This window comes from Neocloeon triangulifer, unplaced genomic scaffold (assembly GCF_031216515.1).
Source record: "Neocloeon triangulifer isolate White Clay Creek 2 clone unplaced genomic scaffold, ASM3121651v1 ptg000003l, whole genome shotgun sequence".
Taxonomy (NCBI): Eukaryota; Metazoa; Arthropoda; class Insecta; order Ephemeroptera; family Baetidae; genus Neocloeon; species Neocloeon triangulifer.
In genome coordinates, this window is record NW_026775546.1 from 7,179,541 (window position 1) to 7,202,321 (window position 22,781).

Below are 22,781 nucleotides of genomic sequence, written 5' to 3' on the forward strand. Positions count from 1 at the left end.
TTGGAAAGTTCTGCATTTATTTTGAAGGAAATCACCGCGTAGCAAGACTCTCGTATGTATGTACTATGAAGACACAGAATTAACACAGCCATGCAATAAAATATAAAATATAACGTTAAATTGTGTTGTAATCCGATCAACTTGCATTACCACTTCACTGTATCTTTTAGGCTTTATATTTTTTTTAGCGTCTGATTATTTGTGATTATTTAGTTTGGATAATAGAATAATAAAATACAACTGGTTAATTTGTTATTTCCATACAATAAATTAATTCAAATTTTATTCATAGCTCGCTGCGAATTCCAGCGCAACAAAACTCGACATGTACAGTTAAAAATATATATATTCATCAAAAAATATTATTGTAATGCTTTCTCACAAATTTTCTCCTCGCAATACTAGCTTTTCAAGGCAAGCCTTGGTACATCACAATGGCACATTTTAATCATCAGTCAAAATTAACATTTCATGGCTCGGGCAAAAAAAATTTCTCTTCAAAAATTAGTGCTGGCCTTTGATTAGTCCTATTTACTTTGTCAGCAAAAATATAAATCTTCTACTGTAAGTACAAGCAAACCAAATACATCTAAAAGGCACACACACCATCCGTCTGTCTATTATGTCGCACAAATTATACAAATCAAAGCATGCGTTGTGTGCGGCAGAGATCGAGATTCCATTCGAAACTAAAACGAGACAACCGAAGTGTAATAAAAAAAAAACTAATACTGGTCCCCGATTTCTCCACATGACAGTTAAACGGAGTTGGCAGTCACGATGGGTCTCTTCTTGGGTGAGTCCAGGGTGCTCCTTCTGCCGGCAAAGTAGTCCTCGATCTCCTCGAGTGACCTGCCTTTGGTCTCGGGCAGGAAGAAGTAGAAGAAGAGCGTGCCAACGGTCGAGATGACGCCGTAGATCCAAAAGGCGCCGTGCACGCCGGCCGTCTGCTGCAGAAACGGGAAAGTCTTGACCACGGTGAACACAAACATGTGGGCAGCGCAGGTGGTCAGACCGCCCAACAGGCCACGCACCCTCGAAGGGTAAACCTCGCCAATCATCACCCAAGGCACCACCAGGTAGCCAATTGTGGAAACAGCCGTAAATCTGTACATAAGGACAATAAATTGAGTTAAGTAGAATAAAAATTAAATAATATTGACTAATTTATTTATAATAAAAGGACTAGAAGTTTAAATCAAGTCCAGTGAGGATTAAAGATTTTAACGAATTTTTAATTAAAAACAAAAACCTAATTAATATGAATACTAAAAATATAAAACGATAAATATAGAGATTTCAAATATTTCAATAACAAAGAATCAAAACTAATTAAAATTACAAAGTATATTTTTATGATTTTGCATGATTGTAGGTGAGAAAAAGTTTTCTTAATGTTTAATTAAATGGGAGCTTGAAAAATATAAAATAAAAATTTTTTTTTTTTAAAAATCAACTCTTCATTTAAATTTAATATTTTTCACTTACCCAAAAATGCAAAGGACAGGAATCCAAGAAGGTGGAGGAGCCAGCCCTGCCAACTTGGCCTCCTTTGCCAGGTACATGTAGGTGCCGAGTCCGAGCATGGTCACACCACAGCCAATGGAAGAGATGAAGGTCAGAGGTCGACGGCCGCATCTCCTCAACAGTCCGCACGCCAGAATTGTGAACAAAAGGCGCACCACTCCAAGAGCAACTGTGGCCAGGTAATCGTCAATACCCTCAGCTGACTCTCTGAACACCTAGATGAAAATGAGAGAGATTTTTATAAAAAAATAAACATATAATAATTCATGCAAGTTAAAAAAAATTTTAAAATGATTTTATAAAATTTTGTCTGAAAAAAATCAAAACGTTTCAATTATTGAAAACCTAAAAATTTAAATTTAAAATAGAATAAATAAATAATAACTTTTTTAATTTAGAAAATCATCAAAATGCTGTTGTAATTTTTACTTTTTTGGTACATAATAAAACTCACCTCAACAGCATAGAAAGTTATAGAGTTGACGCCAGAAAACTGGTAGATGAGGAAGTAGATGACCAGGATGGAGAAGGGCTTGAGGGCGGCCGGCTCGAACAGCGATTTGAAAATTGAGTGTTGCTGCTGCGGCTTGGCAGGGGTGGCATTGGTGGTGGGTGAGTTTGAGTTCTTCAGGTTGGCAATGTTGGCGCGGAAGGCCTCCAGGTCGGCAAGTTCTCGTTCAATGTCACAAGTGTCGGCTCGGAGTCGGTGCAGCGACTTTCGGGCGTTGTCCTTCTGGCCACGGGCGATGAGCCACGCGGGCGTTTCAGGCAGGATGAAGGCGGTCAGCAGAAAGGCGCAGATGGGCAGGGCAGCGCTCACCCCGGCCAGAATTGGCCACTCAGTCGCTGCGCCCCCGCCGTACTCAATCAGCACACCCAGAGAGACGGCCACAGATGCCAGGGCGGCCAGGGTGCCTCTCAGGTGAGGCTGAGAAACCTGACAATGAGAAAATAAAATTAATTTGAGTTTGATTAATTGTGTTTTTAATATATTGTTCAACAATGAGAAAATTTAATTAATTTGTGAAATAAATTATAAAATATTTGAAACTTAAGATTAATTTTACCTATTATTTTTTTCATTTTTTCTAAGACTTCAAACATTTTTTTATTTATTTCGGTGGAATCAATGTTATAAAAAAAATTTGTTTGCAATTTTAGTTCTTATTTAATTCCTTTTCATTAAATAATTTAAAATTTATGGATCAGCATTTTTTAAGTATTCCAAATTCAAAAGAAAAAAATAATACCAATAATTAATTTTTCTATTTGAATTTTCGAAAAGAAATATTAAGCACAAAACTAGAGCAAATTAAAAAAAGTTTTGAACAATTTTTTAATTACCTCTCCAGTGTAAACCCTGGCCGGGGCTCCAACCAGTCCTGAGCCCAAGCCGACCAAAAGACGTCCAGCGTAAATTTGTGGGACGCCGCCTGCGGTGGCGATGAGGAGCCAGCCAGCAATCAGAGGCACTTCCAGCAGCAGAAGGGTCGTCCTTCGGCCTAACAGATCCATCAGGTAGCCGCCCAGGATGCAGCCCAGCGGCGTGCTCAGGGAAGACAAACTGGCTGCAATTCAAAGAAAGTTTTAAAATTTTTGTTTTCAGTAAAATTATTATTTTCAATACCAATCCAAGAAGCTTGGTCTGCGTCAATTTTGATTGTGGAGTTGGCGTGCATCAGTTGTGGAATCGCCACGGCAGAGAAGCCGAACACCATGCCCGTGTTGACTGGGCCCAGGTTGGCAATCAGGGCGATCAGCACCTAGAAAAAAATGAAAATATTAATAAAAATGGTAAAAATCAATTAATATATATTGCAAAATAATTAAATGTTTACATAATTTAAAAATAAATAAATACAGACAGTTCCAATTTATAATTCTTCTATTAACTTTTATAAAATGCCATTTAATTTTAAAACTTATTTAAACCAACCTGTCTGAGGGCACTTCCTCTGCGGGGTCTTCTGGGGGCTTCATCCTCTGGCAGAGGCACTTTGGTCGGGTCCGATTTGGACTGGGACAGGGGCAAAGGTTGGAACCCCAAGGGCGCTTTTGGCGAGTCTGGGATGATCTTGACATTGCCCAGCGGCTTCTCCACCAACGAGCGTGTTTCCTGCTCGTCCCTGCAACAGCAAAATAAAATTTCCCTCATATTCGACATTCATTTGATTGTTAGCCTTCAAAATTTTTTGTAAACAATTTTGATCAAATATTCGGAAACAGATACTTGATTGGAAAAAAAAATAGTCGAAATGATCACAATTTGCTGCCAAAATCCACAACTTGAATTAAGGTTGGTGGTTTATTTTTCAAAATTGAAAATCATTTGTGCAAAATAAATACAAATTTCCTGAATACATAATTCAGGCTTTATTAAATCTTGATTAAATTATATTTTGAATTTGAAGCCCAATATTTTACCCTTTTATTTTTGCGCAACTTATTCCTTCTTTTTTTCAAATGAAAAGCTATTATTACTTAGCAAAATATTTGATTACAAACTTTCTTGATTTAATAATAAAAATTTAATTTAAATTTTGTCCGCAATTTTCTTCTTGATTTTTTTTACGAATAAAAATACCAAAAGTATTTATGATAAGGTATTCAATTTACACTAATATGAAAGCTGTAGGTATAAATAAAGTCTGCTTGTTGTAACGCGTTGCTCAATAACCAACCGGCGAATCCCAACAAATGCGAAAGTGAGAGTCGCAATAGCAAGAAATTGGATCAAAGGATGGATAACATGAATCAACACTATCTCAATAAGGCTTAGGAATTTTAAATTTACACCGACCTCGAAATTAAGCTTTTTCTTTGTTTTCAGCTCGAAAGGTCTGAAAATAATTCTTGGCACCCCAAGCAGTCAACATCTATCTCATCACTGGGTTTCATTAACATTTTGTTTGTTCCAGCAGCCAAGTGCGCTGTTAATTCCGACATTGCGAATCTAAAGCAGCTGCGCTCGCTTTTTATGGTTTTGTCGTTGCAAAGCGCAGACACTGATTAACCCTGCATTATCTCTACCGCCACTTGACGATTACGTAATTATTTTCATTTAAGCAGAACGGCCTTTGTTGCTCATTAGAAAGAAATAGAAATTGAGCAAATTGAGAGAGGTGAAATGAAATGGCACTTTCTAATAGCGTCTAAAAACATTGAGATGAATTTTTTTCATTTGAAATTATATTCGCTATTTATTTAGCAAAAAGTATATGAATTTTTTATAATTTTGGATTAATATTATTATTCATGTAAAAAAAACATAATTAAATATAATTACAGAAATTAACCCCTACGTCTATGCCTTTCCTCCCCAATAAAATTATAATATTTTACCGAGTAACCAAAATTTATTTATAAAAGTCTTAGCGAGTTTCAGCTTTTAATTAATCAAGCGTAATTTTAAGTTTGAAAAAAAGAGCAGGAAGTGTTATATCTAATCACTTCAAGCGTCCAACAGCTGGTAGATAAAAAGTTATTTTGACGCCTTCATTTTGTTCTGAACATGAAATTAAATTATGTTGAAGAAAATTTATTGCTCTAAAAATATTAATTTGAAGTTTTAGTAAATCTTGCATTTATTATCAGTTTCAAATCGCAAAATGTTGCGTTCTGAGCATTGATTTCTCTTTCGACGCCCACTTAACAATTGCAGTCCTTGACCGTGTGTGCGAGAAGCCCCTTAACCGCGATTCAATCTCGTCTGCGCAGAGATGCACATAAAACGAATTGCGAAAAAAAAATCAGTCTGTTGCTTTTTGCCGTCGATTCCGAAAAAGTACTCACAGCATTTTGGCGATTTCGGTCGTGGGGTGAGACGAGGTCGTCGTTCTGCAAGGGTCACCTGCTTATTGTCGTTCGCATCGAGCGTTCAGCCGGTTGCATAGTCCGTGCGCCGCCGAGGTGCATCCGCGAGCGAGTGCCAGTTTGTGGTGCATCAACAAAAGGCAAGGGCAGCGAGCGAGCGAGCGCGCGCACCGCGATTGCGAATCTTTACTTGCTTGCTTCCCTACTATACGCTAGTAGCGTGGAAAACTTTGCCAACTTGGGCTTTTATAGTGGGCAGCTTCTTGCTCATCGAAAAGAAGCGCTCCCACTTCTCGCTCATCCCAGCTGGTCGAAAGACCAACAGTTTCGCCTGACGACAAGCACATTTTATGAATTACTAGCTTTGATCCAATTCAAATAATTTGTGGCACCCGCGAAAATTGTTCTTTGTACAAATTTGTCGCATTTTTTCGTTACATTGCTTAAGTTCGCAGACAAAAATTTATATTCCTCTAATTTTATTAAAAAAAATTGTAATGCTATTTTTTTAGATCTTAAAAATAAAACTTAATGAAGTTTAATAATTAAATATTCATTAAAAAGGTTAAAAATACTCTGGAATTTTGAACTATCTGTGCAATTTATTATTATCGTTTTTTTTAAATAAAGAAAACACTGGAAATTTATGGAAGCATGAAATTAATAAATTCGACAATTGAATTCCAATTAAAAACATTGCTTGCTAATGAAGTATTAATTTTGTAATTTGATTTTGATGCTTCAGAACAAAAATAATAAACTGTATTTGAAAAATTAAATTTTACTGAATTATTAATTTTTTTCCGAGAATTTTTCATTACCATAAATTTTGAAATAAACTTGATTTGTAGTATGTTTATGTTTTTGTGTATTTTGGCATTTGCAAGAAACACACTCTCGGCCATGTCCTTGCCCGTTCTTCAGTTGCCAGAGTGACGCAGTTGAGGTGAATTAACTTAATTTTATAAGGCAAGGGACTAGAAAATAAATGTCTTATCAAGACCCTGTGTGCTTGCTTTAATTAACTAACCAGCATCTTTTGCAATAAATATTTTATTCTCGGGATGAAATAAAAAAGTGCCGCTTTCTGCTTCAAGCCGGTTACCGAAATTAAATTTTTTAGACCCTCTAGAACCAGCCAACTTTCTCGTCCCGATCGTCAATTCGCATTAAAAATGATCAGAAAAATTCGATTAATTTTCTGTGATTAACGCAACGGTTGTTCAGCGTCGTGGGACAGAATTAATTATCACCGCATGTTATCAATTGATAAACATACGCGCTTGATTGTGAGTGAAAAACAACATTATTTCTGCGGCTTCACGTTTTGTGTATTTTATGCGCGCGAGCATTTGATTTTTGCAGACACCTTTCTTTAAGGACGCCAAGATTCTGACCTAGGCAAAAAGAGAATTAAGGATTTATTTTATTTACGCGTTGCTCGCAGGAAACTGCGCATTAGATAATTTCGTGAGATGGGCACCGCGTTGTATAGAATTTGCTCGAAAGGAGAGTCTGTACGCAAAAAAGAACAAAGAGAAATAAGAATGAAAGGATTGAATTTCGCTTGCAAAAAAACATCCGCTCTACTATACGATTTCCTTTCTCTCAATTCACAATCAGTTCACAATAATTATATTTCGTTCCTCTTTACATTCATGTGAAAATTAAATAATAAAAATGCTGGAAATTTTAATTTATTAAAAAATCTGGAAATAGAAAACGGAAATAGCAGATGAAATATAGAAGAAAGGGCTTTTTTTTTCATTAAAATTTTTTTTCTTTAATTAAAAAAAATGAAAGGCTCAACCTGTTATATTTTTTTCTTTTCAATGTGGACGAAGCCCGTCTTTTATCACTTGATGAACGCGGTATTCTCGAGCTCTTCTTCACTTAAAATAATATGCAAATCAATTATTATAGAATAATATGAACTACTGAAAAACCTTTAATACAGATTATTAGATATTCATTAAAAAAATCTTATGAAAATTTTCTCTTCCTTAGAACTGCTCTAGATTTTTTAGTTTATAATGCCTCCACATTTAGTTCAGATGAAATTTCCTATAATAAATAAGACTTCACTGCCAACTAATTCGAATTTTACTAGCACAAAAAAAACACACCTGAGAGCAATTAGCATCCAGTACAGACGAAGTGACTCATTAGGAGCAATTTCCTCGCCCGACCGGCGGCGATAATTTTCTCGGTGACCTTTTCTCCCTCGGAGCAAGATTCGCCTACTGACAACGACCATTTTTCTTTAACAGGTTTAAGCCACAATAATTGCTCTTATTTCTCAAGGATGCGAAAATTTTATAAAATTTAATTAAGTAATATCACTAAATTAATAATAATAATATTTGAGATAAAAGATATTTTTTATACAAAACAATGGTTTACTTTCATAAAAAATAATATGTATGTCAATTAATAATTTTATTATTATTGTTGTTTCTTTTAAGATGAGTCCATCACTGCAGCTGTGTGTCATTAATTCATTATGTTACAAAACAATAACAGAACCAGTCCTGCATCGCTGAGGTGTTTTTGTCACGCATAAAGGGTAATGAGATCGCTTTTCTCTCCTATGTACTTGTTCATGATCAAAGTACATACATAAACATGCCATTAACAGCGCATTAGAAAGACAAAAATCCGCCTCTTTGAATAAAAACCACGTTGGTGCATTTAAATTAATTAAGCGTGTCAGGAAATCCAGTTTTCCCGACTGCCTTATAAAGACTTCCACGCGGTGTGAAATTTTTTGCAATATCTCCGGCATTTGAATAACTGGAAAATTAGCGCCTTTGCGAAACAAAGAGACGCCGCGTTTTGAAATATAATTTTTATATCTGTCGGAGACGCAGCAAGGTCAGGAGCAATATTTGAAATTCCCTTGAAAACTTAATATCAGAGAGACTTATTTTTAAGGTCGATTTCGTTGCTTTAATTGTGTACTGCAGGCTCGTCCATAACAAAAATCTTTCAAATCAGTCATTAGCTGATAAAAAAACTTCGGTGATAGCATTAAATGTAGGACGTTTGCTTCTCTTGCAATTTGAACCCTTACAATTGCGTCAAAAAACATCACGCGCGTTTAAGTTTTAAGAAAGATTTACAAAGAAGCAGGGTCCATTTGCAAAAAAAAAAAATCAAAACTATATCAGATTATATCAGATTCAATCAATCTATTGTTTAAATTTGCAAGTCCTTTTAACGAATCAAGGCATGTGAAAGATTTTATTTTAACTATTCCTTTTTTTAATATACATCTTATATTTTTGTATAATTTAAATGTTTAGTTTAAAAATGTTTTTTAATTTTTTCCGCCAATAAATTTGCCTCTTGCATAGGCTCTAAAATATCTTCTTTGTAAAAATCTTCCAAATATTTTATTTAATATAAACCATGACAAGGCGAAATATGTTTTTAAAATTAATTAATTTATTTATTTTCCATTCAGATTAAAAAAATTCTTTCCAAATTTCATTTCAACCTCAATTATTCAGGCCGATTTTTATCCCTGAGAAATTCTGGCCATTTTGCCAAATCGGGCTGGCTGTACATTTTATTATTCATATTCCCGCATAATGTGTGCTGTGTAGCAATAGCAATAAAAAATTACAACTCTAAATTGTTGAGGTTGAGTGGAGTAGCTCATCAAGTCGGTGCAAAAGAAACTTGAAAATACATGCTTGAATTTGGAGATGCAGACACGTGCGTTTCTTTTCTCTCCTATTTCCATTTTAGGAATTCACCTGTACCATAACTCGAGAGAAAATTAACATTCGCTGACGTCAATTCGCAAGTTATAAAACCGCCAGCAAAAAGGAATAATAATAATAAAATGTAATTCCACTCCTGACCCGCGTACTTTTTATCTCTCTCCAAAATAATTAAATAAAAAAAAATACCGAGTTTAATTAGCATAATTTAATTGGTCAAGTTTACGAGCGGATTTTGGGGCTCCGCTGGGATTTTCTGTTTTTTGGTGCAAAATTTTTCGATCGGAAATCATACTTATTTTCTCGTGGAGAGGCGAGTACTTGAGCTAGTGTATACATTTGCGGTGAGAGCAGACAATGTTCACGTGACTGCGAGATGTTCAAGTCGTGATTACCACATGTTGTTCCTCTCTCTATAAAATTTTAAATGCTCCTCCCCGCGAGCCGCCGTGTTTGTTTTGCCAAACCTGTTTTCCGCAAAACAATTAATCTCTTATTTCTGCCGCGAGATTATTTTTAAACCCGCGCCTCCGCGTTGACAACAAGAAACAAAACATAAAGAGAGACCATTCTTTTCCAAAAAGGTGTAAAAGGAGCTTCCTGCTCCACGTGGGCTCGCGATTGTGAGTGGTTATTTTCAGAGAAAAAGTCCTGTGGTGGCAAAAAAAATTGTGCGGTGAGCAGGAAAATTGCTCTCAGCCTTGAGCGATTTTGATACACTTGAAAAAATCAGTTCTTGTTGAACCAGACCAGAACTACTTTTATAGATATTGGAGGCGAGAAACCGAGAAAGTCGTCAAATCGTTACGTAACATTTTCTAAAAATAAATTTTCATCTATACAAAAATTAAATAAGAAAAATCAATAATTTCAAATTATCTTTTAAATAAGAAATAAAATGACATAATAATTATGTAAAAAATTAATTTATTACAAATCAATGGATTTAGCAGGATTAAAGGGTCGATTTTCGCATTTTTTTTTTAAATCATAAACCAGAAGATGTCAATAAGATAAGTCAATGATGAAGGCTAAAGGAATCAACTGGAGTTTAATTTTGACATTTTTGAATGATATCACATAATAGCCTGCCAATTTGATGAATATTTATTTAGTTATATTTTTTAACAAAAAATATCATTGGGTGTAATTCAAAATTTTCGTAAAAAAAATTAATTTATAAAAAAATTAAATCTTAAAAACAACTTATTTACACAGCTACAATTGATTTTAAAATGGAGATAATAATTAATACAAATAATGAATTATTGAATAAAATTGAGGTAATAATTAAAGGGGGGGGGGGGGGAATATAAAATAATAGTAGTTTTACTACGTTAACTTCAGTGAATAGCTTATAATTTAAATAATTTTTAAAACTTAGCTTTTTTCTTAAAACTGCATCAAAATTTAATTTATTTAACATAGTCCTCTTGATAATTTCGTTCAAATTGATTTTTCTTATAAGCTGTTTTTAAACTCCACTTGAAAAATAAGACATTATATTTCACACAACTGGAATTATATAAATTTCAAGTTTAACAAAATCTGATCATAATTAACAAAATTTTAAATTTATCCTTATTTTACACCATTGAAAAAAAAATGAGCTTTACAACAAAGTGATTTCAAACCAACGGAAAACTAAGACCGCAGAAAAATTTGCGACAAAACCACACAAAAATAAGGTCATATTAAAAGAGATTTTACTTTTATTTTTTCAGTTTAGAGAAAAATTAATTTTCAAACAAACACTAATGACTATTTCAATAAACGACCTTTGAGATAAAAAGCGGCCCATCTCACAATCTCATCCTTTAGGTTTATTAATTACTCGATCAAGAGCCTTACTTGAGAACAATGAGAACTAATTGAAAGCCGCTCTTTCACTATATAATAATGTGATGCACCTGCCGCAAATGCGATCGACCTACATTTTCGCCGATGCACTTCTCTGCAAATAAACGTAAGAGAGGCGGCAACGAACCCAATCGTGGTGCAAGTGCAGTTGCGCACGCGAGGGAATTAGTCAATTCATTAATTGCACGCAAACACTCAACTTGGCCGCCGCTCACAAACAGCCTCTGTTTGAACCCTAATGCTCATGTGTGAGGACAGTATCAGTTATATATGTATTTATAAACGAATGCGAGGGAAAAGCGAGCGTGTTGTTCGCAGTGGGGCCAAAAGGCAACCGTGACATTGGCGACCGACCGAACGACCGACTCAAGTGGCCTTCGCATATCACACGCGCTCTCTGCAATTCCGACGAATATGCATTGGTATCCACCGAGTTGCTCAAAGAGGAAAACAAACGCAACAACACTTGCTGCCAATTCATAACCCTCTTTGTTTCTATAGGGAAATCAATTCTGTCTTCAATACACTGGCCTCTTTTCTTGGAGAATAATACAGAGTTGAAATTGAAATATATTTAAAAAAACTCAATAAAATTTTTTTATTTTAATTTATTACATTATTATAGCCTTTCTAAAAAAAATGAAAGCTTTGTAATAAAAAGCAAGATATAATTTTTGAAGTATTTTCTTAATGAAAAAAGTGATATGGACGCTGAACAATAAAAAATAATAACAAGAAATAGTGCTAAGCAAATTAATTAAATTGTTACTGTTATATGAAAATTTTAAAGTTAAATACAATTTTGGGCAATTAAAATTTTTTGCATCAAATTAATTTAAAATTTTTATTGACTGAGAAGAATAACGAATAACTAATCATTATATAATCAAATTAATGAATGGATTTTTCATATCTTTAGGATGTTATTCTTCAATTTTTTTGCCCAGGACAAAGTTTGTTGCTACTTTATGTTTATATCAGATATACTTTAAATAAAAATTTTAAGAATTTCTATTTTGATTCAATTGTTTAATCACTTTTAATTGTTATTTCTTTGCATAAGTATTCATATAAATAGTTCAGTTTAATTGTTATGAGAATCAAAGAGTATGGACGATCTCATTAATATCATCAATCTTTGAACAAAACACATTACGTTTTGTGATAAAGTTATATTAATGAGCGGCTCCGCGTGTAACTTGTAACATTATATAAACGCACATGGTATGATACATGTGTGTGAACCGAAAGGGCGCCGAGCAGTCTGAGAAGCGCCTTCACTTTTTCCGCCGCCGACCGCGCTGAACTCGCGGTGGTGAGGGACAGGCTATTAATTATCGCTCCGAAAATTTCTGTTTGCTCTCGTTCGCGTTCTAATTAGTTCATAATTAAAATGATCGTGTATCTCCTGATTTTTAACAAATTTGTTTTTAATTGAACCAGGAAAGTATGTTTGGAAATTGATAATAATATGAAGAGGAAGTGAGAAAATAATTTATTCATGTTTTAAATGAGAAAACTGAAATAACGTGTTATATATTATTTACATTTTTCTTTTAAAATTTCCTGCCAAACAATTGGCCTATGATTGAAATTTTTAACCTTTTCTTGCGATTATTTTATCAATTTTGTTATTAATTTGTGACTTTTTTTGTTAATTCTTTTATTGCAAAATTTGAAATATTTCATACGCTAATAATTTTATTTACAATGCAAAATTCTAGTATGAATTATTTAAAAATTCACTAAAAAGACTGTCTTGTCTAGAGAAAGGATTTTACTTTCGAAATTTGTGCCCAACAAAAAACCTCCTTAATTTGAAATAATCTCATTTATAACTGCCTTAATTATAAAAAATATTTTCCTGTTTTATACATAAATTTAATTAATTTAAAAATTTATTTATTAATTATTCTTTTTAATCTGAATATTTTTCATACAGATCAAGATATTTTTTACTCACTTTTTTGCACTTTCAGTCGGTTGATTTTGCTGCCCAGCCGAATTGTTGTTTTGCTGATCAATTGAACCTTTGAGGGTGTCAGGGTCGACCGCGGCAAAGCGAACGAGGTCCACTGCTGCAGTAGGGTGCTTGGTGGTCAACAGTCCCATTTCTAAGTAATATTATTGATATCCGAGTGCAGCCCGCGAGGTTTCCATCAGAGGTGAAATTTAACTGCATACACGTTTCGGTCGCTCTTTCTCCAACCAGATCCGAGTCCGAGGTTATGGATTTCTATTTATACGCCCCATCCCCGACTCTTTTAATTACCCTTTCCCCGAGACCACGTGTATGGAGTAATAACAAAAATAGGCATCAAAATCAGGCTAACACAAAGCCGGTCGATTCCAGTTTGACTCAACACTGGATTGTGTGAGTTTGACCGCAAAGAGTTTTGTAAAGCAGAGTAGCTATTAGGCCGGACGTTTTCTCCCTTTTCAGTTTGTTGCGGTTTAAGCCGTGATTAGCCACCGTTTACTTATTATTGCGACTCATTTTACTCTCTGGACTGATCGTTCAATAATTTAAAAATATCATGAGAGAAAGCAAAAAATTAAATAAATAAAAATTGCTGTAAATTATGAAAATTTTAATTAAAATTTTCATATATTTCATATTTTCACTGATATTTTCTTAATTTTTCCAAACAATGTTAAAAAACACCGTCTTATTGAATCAATTGTTGGCAAAGATTGGAATTTTGAGAGGACATATGACGGCACCACCACTTGCCATAATTTTGCTAAACTCCAGAGGTAAAAAGATCCCATCAGCAGCTTTTATTTCTACTTACAGGATTGTTTCCGTAAAGTTTCCACAAATGAAATTATTTTGAACTAATTTACTTATAAATTAAAAACTATTTGCGTCAAATTAAATCAATATAAAAATGCTATATGTTTAATATTTATTAATTTTTACAAAACAAACAATTTCCACATTTTCAATATATATTTCAAACCTTTGCTGATCAAAAATTTAGAAGCCAAGTTACACGATATACTCGAGAAGTATTTATGGAGCCCCGACTCATATCGGTTGCTGCTGGACAACAATTCTCTCTGTTATTTCATGCCGAGGCCACGTGCTTAATGCGAATGCTCGCTCGGCAAATTAAGCGATAAGTCCTAATCACTTCTCGATAGGGTGGGGTGCAAAACCAATCGATCTCCACCGGCAAAGCTGTTGTTTTTCCGCGAATCTGATTTGATCCGGAATTGGTCGGATCTTATTATCAGCTTGGAGTATTTTGTTTTGTCTACCTATTTTCTCTGCCTGGGTTCGACGGTTCACATGAGTGCACCAACCATCCGAGGCACATGTGTGTGTCTTATGTGATTTGTGCAATTCAGATCTTGATTACACTTGATTGTTTTCTTTTACTGACACATGAAAATGAAATACTGCGTACTCGTGTAATTAAAATTGAGTACACGGTGATTGACGTACAGAATTAATAATCAGATTCAAGGCAGTGATTTGAGTTGGTTATAAGATTATGTGTCTACCAAGAATTTATAAAATCCTTCGACATTAATGAAATTTAAAATTTTTTAATTGATTTAATTTAAAAGCTCAACTGTTATCATTGACAGGCACTAAAAAAAATACTAATTTAATCTATAAAACAATAAAAACAAATAATAATAATAATAAACGTAGCGTGAAAATTGAAAGGCAATTTTTATTTGTTATTCTATATCTTGAATAAAAAATTCTACCACCAAAAAAGTCAGCTTTCCATTTCAATAATAAAAATTATACAAAAAAAAAAAAAAAATTAAAATTTGTTTCATTTGGGAGGCAAGGCCATTTTTTAAATAAAATTTCTATCCAAAACAGAAGCGCAAGGAAAGAAAATTTTTGCCTAAAATTGTGAAAACTTGAACTAATTTATTTGTGGACATTATGCGAGGTTTGGATAAACACGTGCTAAATTAAAATTTGAAAAAAAATCATGTTATTTATATGTTGGCATGGCAGTTAACTAAAAATTTTAGTTTTAAGACTGAACTTTTATCTTTCGAATTTCAAATTAAATTCTACGGGCAAACTTGCTACACATTTTAAAGGTATAAAGGTGCCCCTTTGAAATGGAAAAATGGTTGCAAAAAAAAATAATAATTATAAATTTGCCCTTTTGTGTCCATATAACGTACGTAATTAAAGAGGATAAAATTTTATCAAAGAAATTGGAGTAAATTTTTCCTTGGAATAAGAATTCTTAGAAAACCCTTGATGATTCAAATCACTAGAGTATAATCAATTCTTATAGCTCTAATTGTTGAAAATTTTATTTTTCAGGAAGATAAGAAGCTATAAATTATCAGTTTTCTAATCAAATTCTTCCAGTTACAAAATTATTCATAATATACCCTCTTGAACATTGGCATACCACAATTCAGTCAATAGACTTTCAATGGATATCTCATAATCGTGAAACTGCTTCAAATAACTTTTCGCGTGCGCTCAGCACTGCATGTTGGCTTGACAGAAAGATAAAGAGAGAGATGAGATAAATAATGCACTTACGCTTTGCATGCTATTGAAGGCCACTTTCGCTAGCGGCGGCACCCAAGGACTCTGTTTTGCATCTCAGAATATAAATAAAATAGGCCAAACAAAAATTATTCATTTTAGTTCTCAGAATTATATGTAAATATGAAAGATGAAAATATTAATACCTAAAAAAAAATGTAGGATTTTTATAACATTTTATTTCTTTTAAAAGAGTCTAGGCTTACCAAAACACATTTTAGTAAACATTCAGAGGAGAGCGGAGATTCAAAAGCTAGTTTTTAATATTTTTTGTTAAAAAATAACTGTCACAATCAATTAATCCAATATCCATGGGAAGTTCAAAGTCGAAATTATATTAATTTAAGTTAAATTTTTTGGTACAATATTTTATTACATTTTCTATGCCTTTAAAAAAATACTTAAATTAATAGTTTATTTAAAAGTTTAGTTTATGATATCCATTTTTTCTGTTATTTGCTCTTGTTATTTCGCAAGGGAAAAACCCCCACGAGTGGCCAAGAAAGGGTGCGTTTTGTTTTGCCTGCGTTGCTGTGCTTTGCTTGTCGACTTAAGTATTTATTTCTCATCTCACGAGCCAACAAACCAGCGCGGCCTGGGTAAACAACATTCCCGCAGAGGCCAAACGGCCACGCCGCTCGCACGTGCAGGCCTCGCACTTGGGACAGCGGCCAAAAACCGTGGCCCCTCGAGATGAGTGAATTCACGCCGTACTTGAGCTAGATGATTGTACACTGCTGCCAAATTGCATTTTCTTTTGATCATCAAAATGTGAAACAACTGCGATTTCTTCAAAATTGTTTGCTTGATAAAATTAAAAAAAAAACATTAAAACTTCTTTTTAAATCAAAATTAAACTTGAAAACAGAAAGTTTGATACGTCTAAAAAGATTTAATTTACCTTTTCGGAGAATTAAATTTCAGTTCAATTATCTGAAGACGGAGTTGTAAATTTTTCTTCAGCTTATGGTGTGGATAATATACAAAATCGCGCAAATGGGAATTTCTGATCTGGCTACGCTACGTATGCAACCGGTGTGACTTCATTGACAATAGTTTAAAGTTTCAAGGGAGGCCGTCAGATGGCAGCAGAACTCCGCCTATGTGCAAATTTGCGAAAATATATTAACAAAGTAAGAGCGCCACAATTGATATTACTAAATGCCATTATTATAGTCAAAACGCATGTGGAAATAAGAAATAAATTTATTGAAGAAAGAAACGTTGACTTTATAAAAAATATTTAAATTAGCAGATCATTTTGTTTTTTGTATTTTTTTATTTAAAGGATGGTAAAAAAGTAATTTTTATTTTCTTTCCGTTTGCAACACCAAAGTTTATCAAATTCATCACGTTTTATATTTTAATTTTTTTCACAATAACCATTTTTAAAATTTCTGATGTATATTTATTAAAGCGAGAAGCAAAAATTGCATGATTGATCGTACAAAAAATATGAGGTTAACAGTACATTTAAAATTTTAATTTTAACTATAAGTTACATATTCAAAGAAGGGCTATTTAGTTAGAGAACAGAAAATAGCTAAAGGTTTCATTTAGGGCCATAACATCATAGTTGCGACAGTCTTCGGGTTAACAAAACACTCATTATAATACACATTTAAAACATACAGGGCGGACGATCAAGAGTTATGTACAAATGCACTCCTAAGCCAGTGAAAAACAATCTGTTTCCCTTTCTGCGGCAGACCATGAAATCATGTCCTCCGATTTGGCAGAAGAATCGAGAGAAGAGATCAAAGCTGCTCAGGCCACTCCAGGTTTGTTATACAATTTTGGGCAAGATTTTTGATCATTAATTTTCGCCCATGTCAACAGCGCCACCAATTCATGAAGACTTGGCCGAATTTTGGGAGTGATCTTTGGAGCCACAGGACCTAAAGTCGACTTTCCTGATGAGTTTGTTGCTGAACAAGACGAACCCGAAGACGATGTTGAGACAGGTCGTAGGTCTGCCTCCACCCAAACGCTGCCGTTTTTAATATTGGGATGCTGGGTAATTGTTATTTCTTGTTAATGAAGTAGATTTTAAACCTGCTGTTTTTTCTAGGCCATCTTGGAATGTGGGGTTCTTTTTTCAAAGCAACGACTAGAGGTTCTCACATCACTTGAATTGCCCTCAGCTGATTTGATGTTCAAAGAAGTGCTCCGTGGCCGCTTCGGTCGTGCACAATTGGCCCAATACAGCACGTCTGGCATGGAAGTTGACTTCAGGGACTTTTATGCTTTGATATGTATGTAGAGTATTATTTGTTTATACCTATTTATGTGATGGAATAGTTTTTAGGTTTCGCAAATCGAAGAGCAAGCGAGAAAAAGGTGCATCAGTTGAGCAATGATGAAGCTAGATGGATTTTCTCGGAAATATGCAGCTCGGAATTGGAATAACAGCAGTAGTATGTTCACAATTTTTTAAATTTTTTTCATTGGTGTGGAATGTAAATTTTTCCACTATAATCCCTAGGTGAAATCCTCCTTATATTTTTTTGTGTGTTCTGGAATTTTATGGGCCCTCTAAAAACAACTATTTCAATTACGGGGGTAATGTGCCACTGGAGACCGATCATTGGGGTTGCTAACACTCCCGTCCAGCTGATCTGCCACGTTCAGTAATAGTGTGCTATCATTTGCTCGTTGAGTTCTCCAAAGTTGTCTGCAGCAACTGCAACAGATATAAAGGCTTTTGTAACAAAAAATAGATTTTCTTTTTAAAAATTCTTTCCAACGAGGTTCACCTGATGGTTTCAATTTTTCATTAAAAGGCAATGATTCGAACGCGGCACGTATTTATTGCTGCAACTGCTCTCTGCAAGCAGTCCGCTTCTGCTCCTAGCTCCTGTATATTGGTACTTTGAAAAATTGGTTTGAACAATGCAAACTAATGTAAATAAGAGTTTTTAAATTCGAATGAATAGTAACAATTAATTTTAATATGTATTTTCACTCTAGTTTTATAAATATAAGAATCCATAATTTGTATTTATAAAACCAGAGTGAAGATACATATTTAAATTAATAGTTACTATTAATTTGAATTGATATATATACTTTTTTTATATCTGTTTGCATTATCATTTATAATGTTACCAAGATGATTTTTTTTCAATCAAATTGTGTGAAAACGATTGTGCCAATATGTTTGACAATCACTTTGATTGAGAGAAATGGTTTTGTTTCATATGAAGCGGAGGAAGGAGGCTTTACTCCTCACTCCCCTACACACGGAGGGAAATAGAGCTTCTTTTAATCATGACACTCATATGTAAATGTGTATGCATGAATTTAGGCAATTAAATTTCCCAATCAAAACGTACATAATACTCCAGAAGCAATTCGAATGAAATTATGAAATGAAAATTTAAAAATGTTACATCATGTTAAATTTCAAAATTCACAATGTGGTGGAATTTTTAAACGACACAAAACAATGCATATTAAATCAAAGAAAATAATTTTCAAATTGAAAAAAAAAATAAAAAAATTCAAGCCACATTGAATAAGCAATTGAAAGGTTCAAATCAATTGACAATGTCACTCATTTCTGCCCTGAATTCACAGCAGTTGCAAAACTTCTCAACATCACTCCAAACTCCAGTCACAACAAGATTTTACCATTGCGCAGCATCCATGATTGGAAACTCCTTGGCTCCAGCTAACCTCCAGCTGTAGTATGTGTTGTATGGCACCAGCAGCGCGTTTTGTAGGAAAATGCGTTTAAGGCCTCCTTATAGACATCTACAACTCCTATATGCGGAAAATCGGCATGAAATGTTTGCCAGATTTTTTTAATGGATTCTTCCTTATCAGTGGAGTTGATTGCACTAAGAAAAATGGGGCGTTGATCTTGAAATATGATTTTTTGAATTTTTACGTGGCGTCTTATAGAGATTTTTGTTTTTGGCGATTAAAAAAATCTGCCGGAAATTGATTGCTCAAAATTTCGCAAATTGATAAGTGAATAACCCTAAACAGTTAAGGAGAAACAATTGTGGGTTCATAGGGCATAATGCGCGATAAAAAACTTCTTTGGTACTCTTAGCATTGCAATATGGAGTCCTTAATAAAAGAGTTATAGGAATTATTATTAAGTCGGTGCAGCCCTCTGTGTTGCCAATGCCGAACATAGTATGTACCCAGATCAGAAAGCTATAAGCTATATTGACAATATTAAAAAAAAATGAGCCATAAGCGACAAATGCATCTCGTTTTATTTTTATTTCGTTCACAAATAAAAAATTTAATAATATTTGACTTCTTTAAAATTTATAATTGTTAACGTTTTTAAAGATGTTGTTTTTTTTTCGTTTTTTGATTCAATTAAGCAGCTATCAAGTTGAATGTCTGAATTATATTTATTTATAGCAAGTATTAAAAATTATATGATTCTTCGTACAAAAATCTAATATATTAACAACCACGAGACTCCGTCTCGTTTCTAAGACGCTATACTCACCATGCATTGTGCGCGCGAGCCCCTCTCGCGCTGCAGTCGCTGCACTCGCCTCTCCGCCCGCCGGCTCTACCAGCTGTACCAGCAGCGTGCAGAAGAGAGTGCGGCGGTGGGGACGTGGAGCGGGTTGCATACGCAAAAATCGGCAACTTTTAGTGGCTCAGTCGGCGGAACCATGCTAGATCGAGACTGACGACTCTCGACACGTTGTTCCTGAAGGTCAACACTACCTTCATGCCAATTTTCATTAAGATCAATTTTTATACATACTTCCCTTTGTTAAAATTTTTGTCATAAAAAACCTGGTCAACCTGAAAACAAAATGACAAGATAATCTTGTGAAAAAGTAGAAATATTTCTTGCAGGAGCTCTCTGGCAACTAGGCTCAACGTTGTTAATTTTCATTTACTCGATAAATTAATTTTAGCAAATGGGGTTGTAAATGTAGCAGACCCAAAATTCCAGCTTTGCTGTTGTTGATTTTTGATGAGGATTCCAAATATGAAACAATATTTAAGCGCATGGATTTTAATCCATGCACTTTTTAAAATTAAAAACAATTTGAGTATTCCGATTCAGCCAGTGGTCATTTACTGTAGACTGGAATATGACTCTCTTTGTAAAAGAGGAGGCAATAAATGGCGGGCCGACTGAATTTAGTAGTTGCAGCACTTATTACATTTACCCAAAAAATCACGCATTTTAAATTTTAATGAAGAATAGTCAGGTTTACATTCCTGGTACATAAGATAAAAATTTAAAATTTGAAACTCAAAACTTTAAACCGATGTTATTAAAATTTAAATAATGAATATGGAGAAAATTTTAGCAAAAAGGGAGTAAATTTTGTATTAAACACTTTTTTGCGCATCAACACCAAATCCACCAGCGCGGCCCCTGGCCGACTTCATACGGACAATTTAAAAAACGTCAAATCAAAGAAAGAAATTTTTTAAACGGAAAATTTAAAAAAATTCAAAGATCGTGATTGTTATAAGTCATAAATTCAAAAAATAGGAATATCAAAGGTTATGGCAATCAGAATTACCCCCAAGCAACAATGGAATCGCCCACAAAATTTACTCAAGAAAGCGATAGAATATTTCTTGTTTCAAGAGAATAAGCAAAATTCCAACCGATATTGTGCCGTCTGTACAAATGCATGACAAACAACACACGCATTTCTGATAGCGACGACGCTAAACCAGACAGTCGACTTTAAAAATGCCTGATGCGCGAGTTATTCCGGTCCTCATGTCTTGCATTTTAACAGACGGCACAAAATCGCTTGGAATTTTGCTTATTCTCTGAGAAGAAATAGTCTATGGCTTTCTTAGATAAATTAATAGTGTCATTTATATTACTTTAACTTTTATTTAAATCATTATTATTTGAAAAATTGTATTAAATTTTTTATTATTTTAAACCAGAATAAAAAGGCAATTATCAATATAAATATTTTAAGTTTTTTATGATTTTTAAAAATAAATAAACAAAAAATGAAGCACAAATAAATTATTTTACTTAAAATTAAATTTTTTTTAAATTTTAATTATAAATAAATAATAACATGAGTTAATTATTATAATAATAAAAGGTAATAAAATAAATTTCATAAGCATGGTCTGTACTTATTGCGTTTTTCAATCCGCTGTCGGTCTTACACATTAAGATAAGTTATTCCGTGCAATAACAATTTTTATAAATATAATTTTCAAATAATCTATTAATTTTGTACAATATACTTCATATTAAAATTTAAACTGAAGAGTTAACACAATCATTAATTCATATTTTCACTCATTTGCCGACAAATGCTTGCATTTAAGGTAGCGATTTGGAACATCATTTGAAATGATTTGAAGTACAATTTCAAGATAAAATAAATTTAGGCAAAACTGAAGTTTAGGGGATGGTGAGAAAAATATTTTAGGGAAAATACACTGTTCAAAACCTTTGAGGGAAATAATTTTAGGGACCGCTCAAGGGGCTCCCGTAGATTGTGCTAGAGTAATAAAAATCCTTCAAGGGCATGAGCGAAACAAGACCCGAGAATTTGTCAATTGGAATTCCACCTAAATTCTCACGATCCTGACATATTTTTTTTTTTAGGAGGTAGCTTCGCAAAAATTTTGGGCCTCCAATAGCCGTTGATAATTGCAAATGCCACATAATTATGCTTAAAACGATGTAAAATTTAAAAAAAATTCATTTTACAAAGGATTTAAGCCTTGATTTGCTTTTTTGCCAAACCAAACTGCTGGAAAAGATTTTAAGGCAGCGCGCTGTTTGACCAAACTTGAAAATTAGATTTTTTTGTAATTAATTTTGACTTACGAATAGTTTGATAATCAGAGGGACGAACAACAACGGCAGGACTGGAAAATATGTGAGCACCCAGGGCCCTTCTTGCTCGTCGTCGAGACCCATTGCGGAAACATCCTGCTTCCTGGGCACCCTAGAGACGACCGACGGCGACGGGTATGAAGAGAGAAGAGAGAGTAAACCAAGGTGCAAACAGAGCCATGCACTTGCAATTCTGGCGCCGTCCGCCCTGCCATCTCTTGGAGTCGGCTGTACCAATCTAAGAAACCACCTACAATCGAAACCCGCAAAAACTGGACGGTTAATCAAATGATCACACTTGCCAATAATCGGTTTTTCATCGCTAAAATTACAAAATTCAGCCTTTAAAAAAATATTTGCATGCCTTTGAATGTAAATTTACAAAATATTATCAAATCAGATACTTAAAATTGGTTAAATTTACTAAAAACTTAAAAAATTTGAATCAAGTGAAACTTTTAAACCGGTTATGCTAGAATTTAACCGGTTTCTGAAT

General features: G+C 33.9%; 1 protein-coding gene and 1 long non-coding RNA gene across 4 annotated transcripts; both read right to left on the reverse strand.

Moving 5' to 3' along the window:
* Positions 1 to 554: 554 nt before the first annotated feature.
* Positions 555 to 13,086, reverse strand: LOC132193137 (facilitated trehalose transporter Tret1-2 homolog). Of its 2 annotated transcripts, none has more exons than XM_059613560.1 (7): positions 12,892 to 13,086; positions 3,464 to 3,653; positions 3,155 to 3,290; positions 2,872 to 3,095; positions 1,982 to 2,464; positions 1,489 to 1,742; positions 555 to 1,107 (listed from the first exon to the last, which is right to left on the reverse strand). In XM_059613560.1, exons 1-7 carry the CDS (start codon positions 13,038 to 13,040, stop codon positions 759 to 761), a joined length of 1,785 nt encoding a protein of 594 aa, XP_059469543.1. In that variant the 5' UTR covers positions 13,041 to 13,086; the 3' UTR covers positions 555 to 758. The 2 variants fall into 2 exon arrangements, with proteins under 2 accessions (XP_059469543.1, XP_059469544.1); XM_059613561.1 differs by lacking the exon at positions 12,892 to 13,086 and adding an exon at positions 5,320 to 5,575.
* A 3,667-nt stretch (positions 13,087 to 16,753) lies between these two features.
* On the reverse strand, positions 16,754 to 22,450 carry LOC132192851 (uncharacterized). 2 transcript variants are annotated; one of them, XR_009441376.1, is made up of 6 exons: positions 22,277 to 22,448; positions 20,210 to 20,250; positions 19,943 to 20,152; positions 19,102 to 19,233; positions 17,524 to 18,151; positions 16,754 to 17,458 (listed from the first exon to the last, which is right to left on the reverse strand). It is a non-coding gene; the product is annotated as an uncharacterized LOC132192851 (long non-coding RNA). The 2 variants fall into 2 exon arrangements; XR_009441375.1 differs by having other exon boundaries at positions 16,755 to 17,697; positions 17,750 to 18,151; positions 22,277 to 22,450.
* Positions 22,451 to 22,781: the final 331 nt, after the last annotated feature.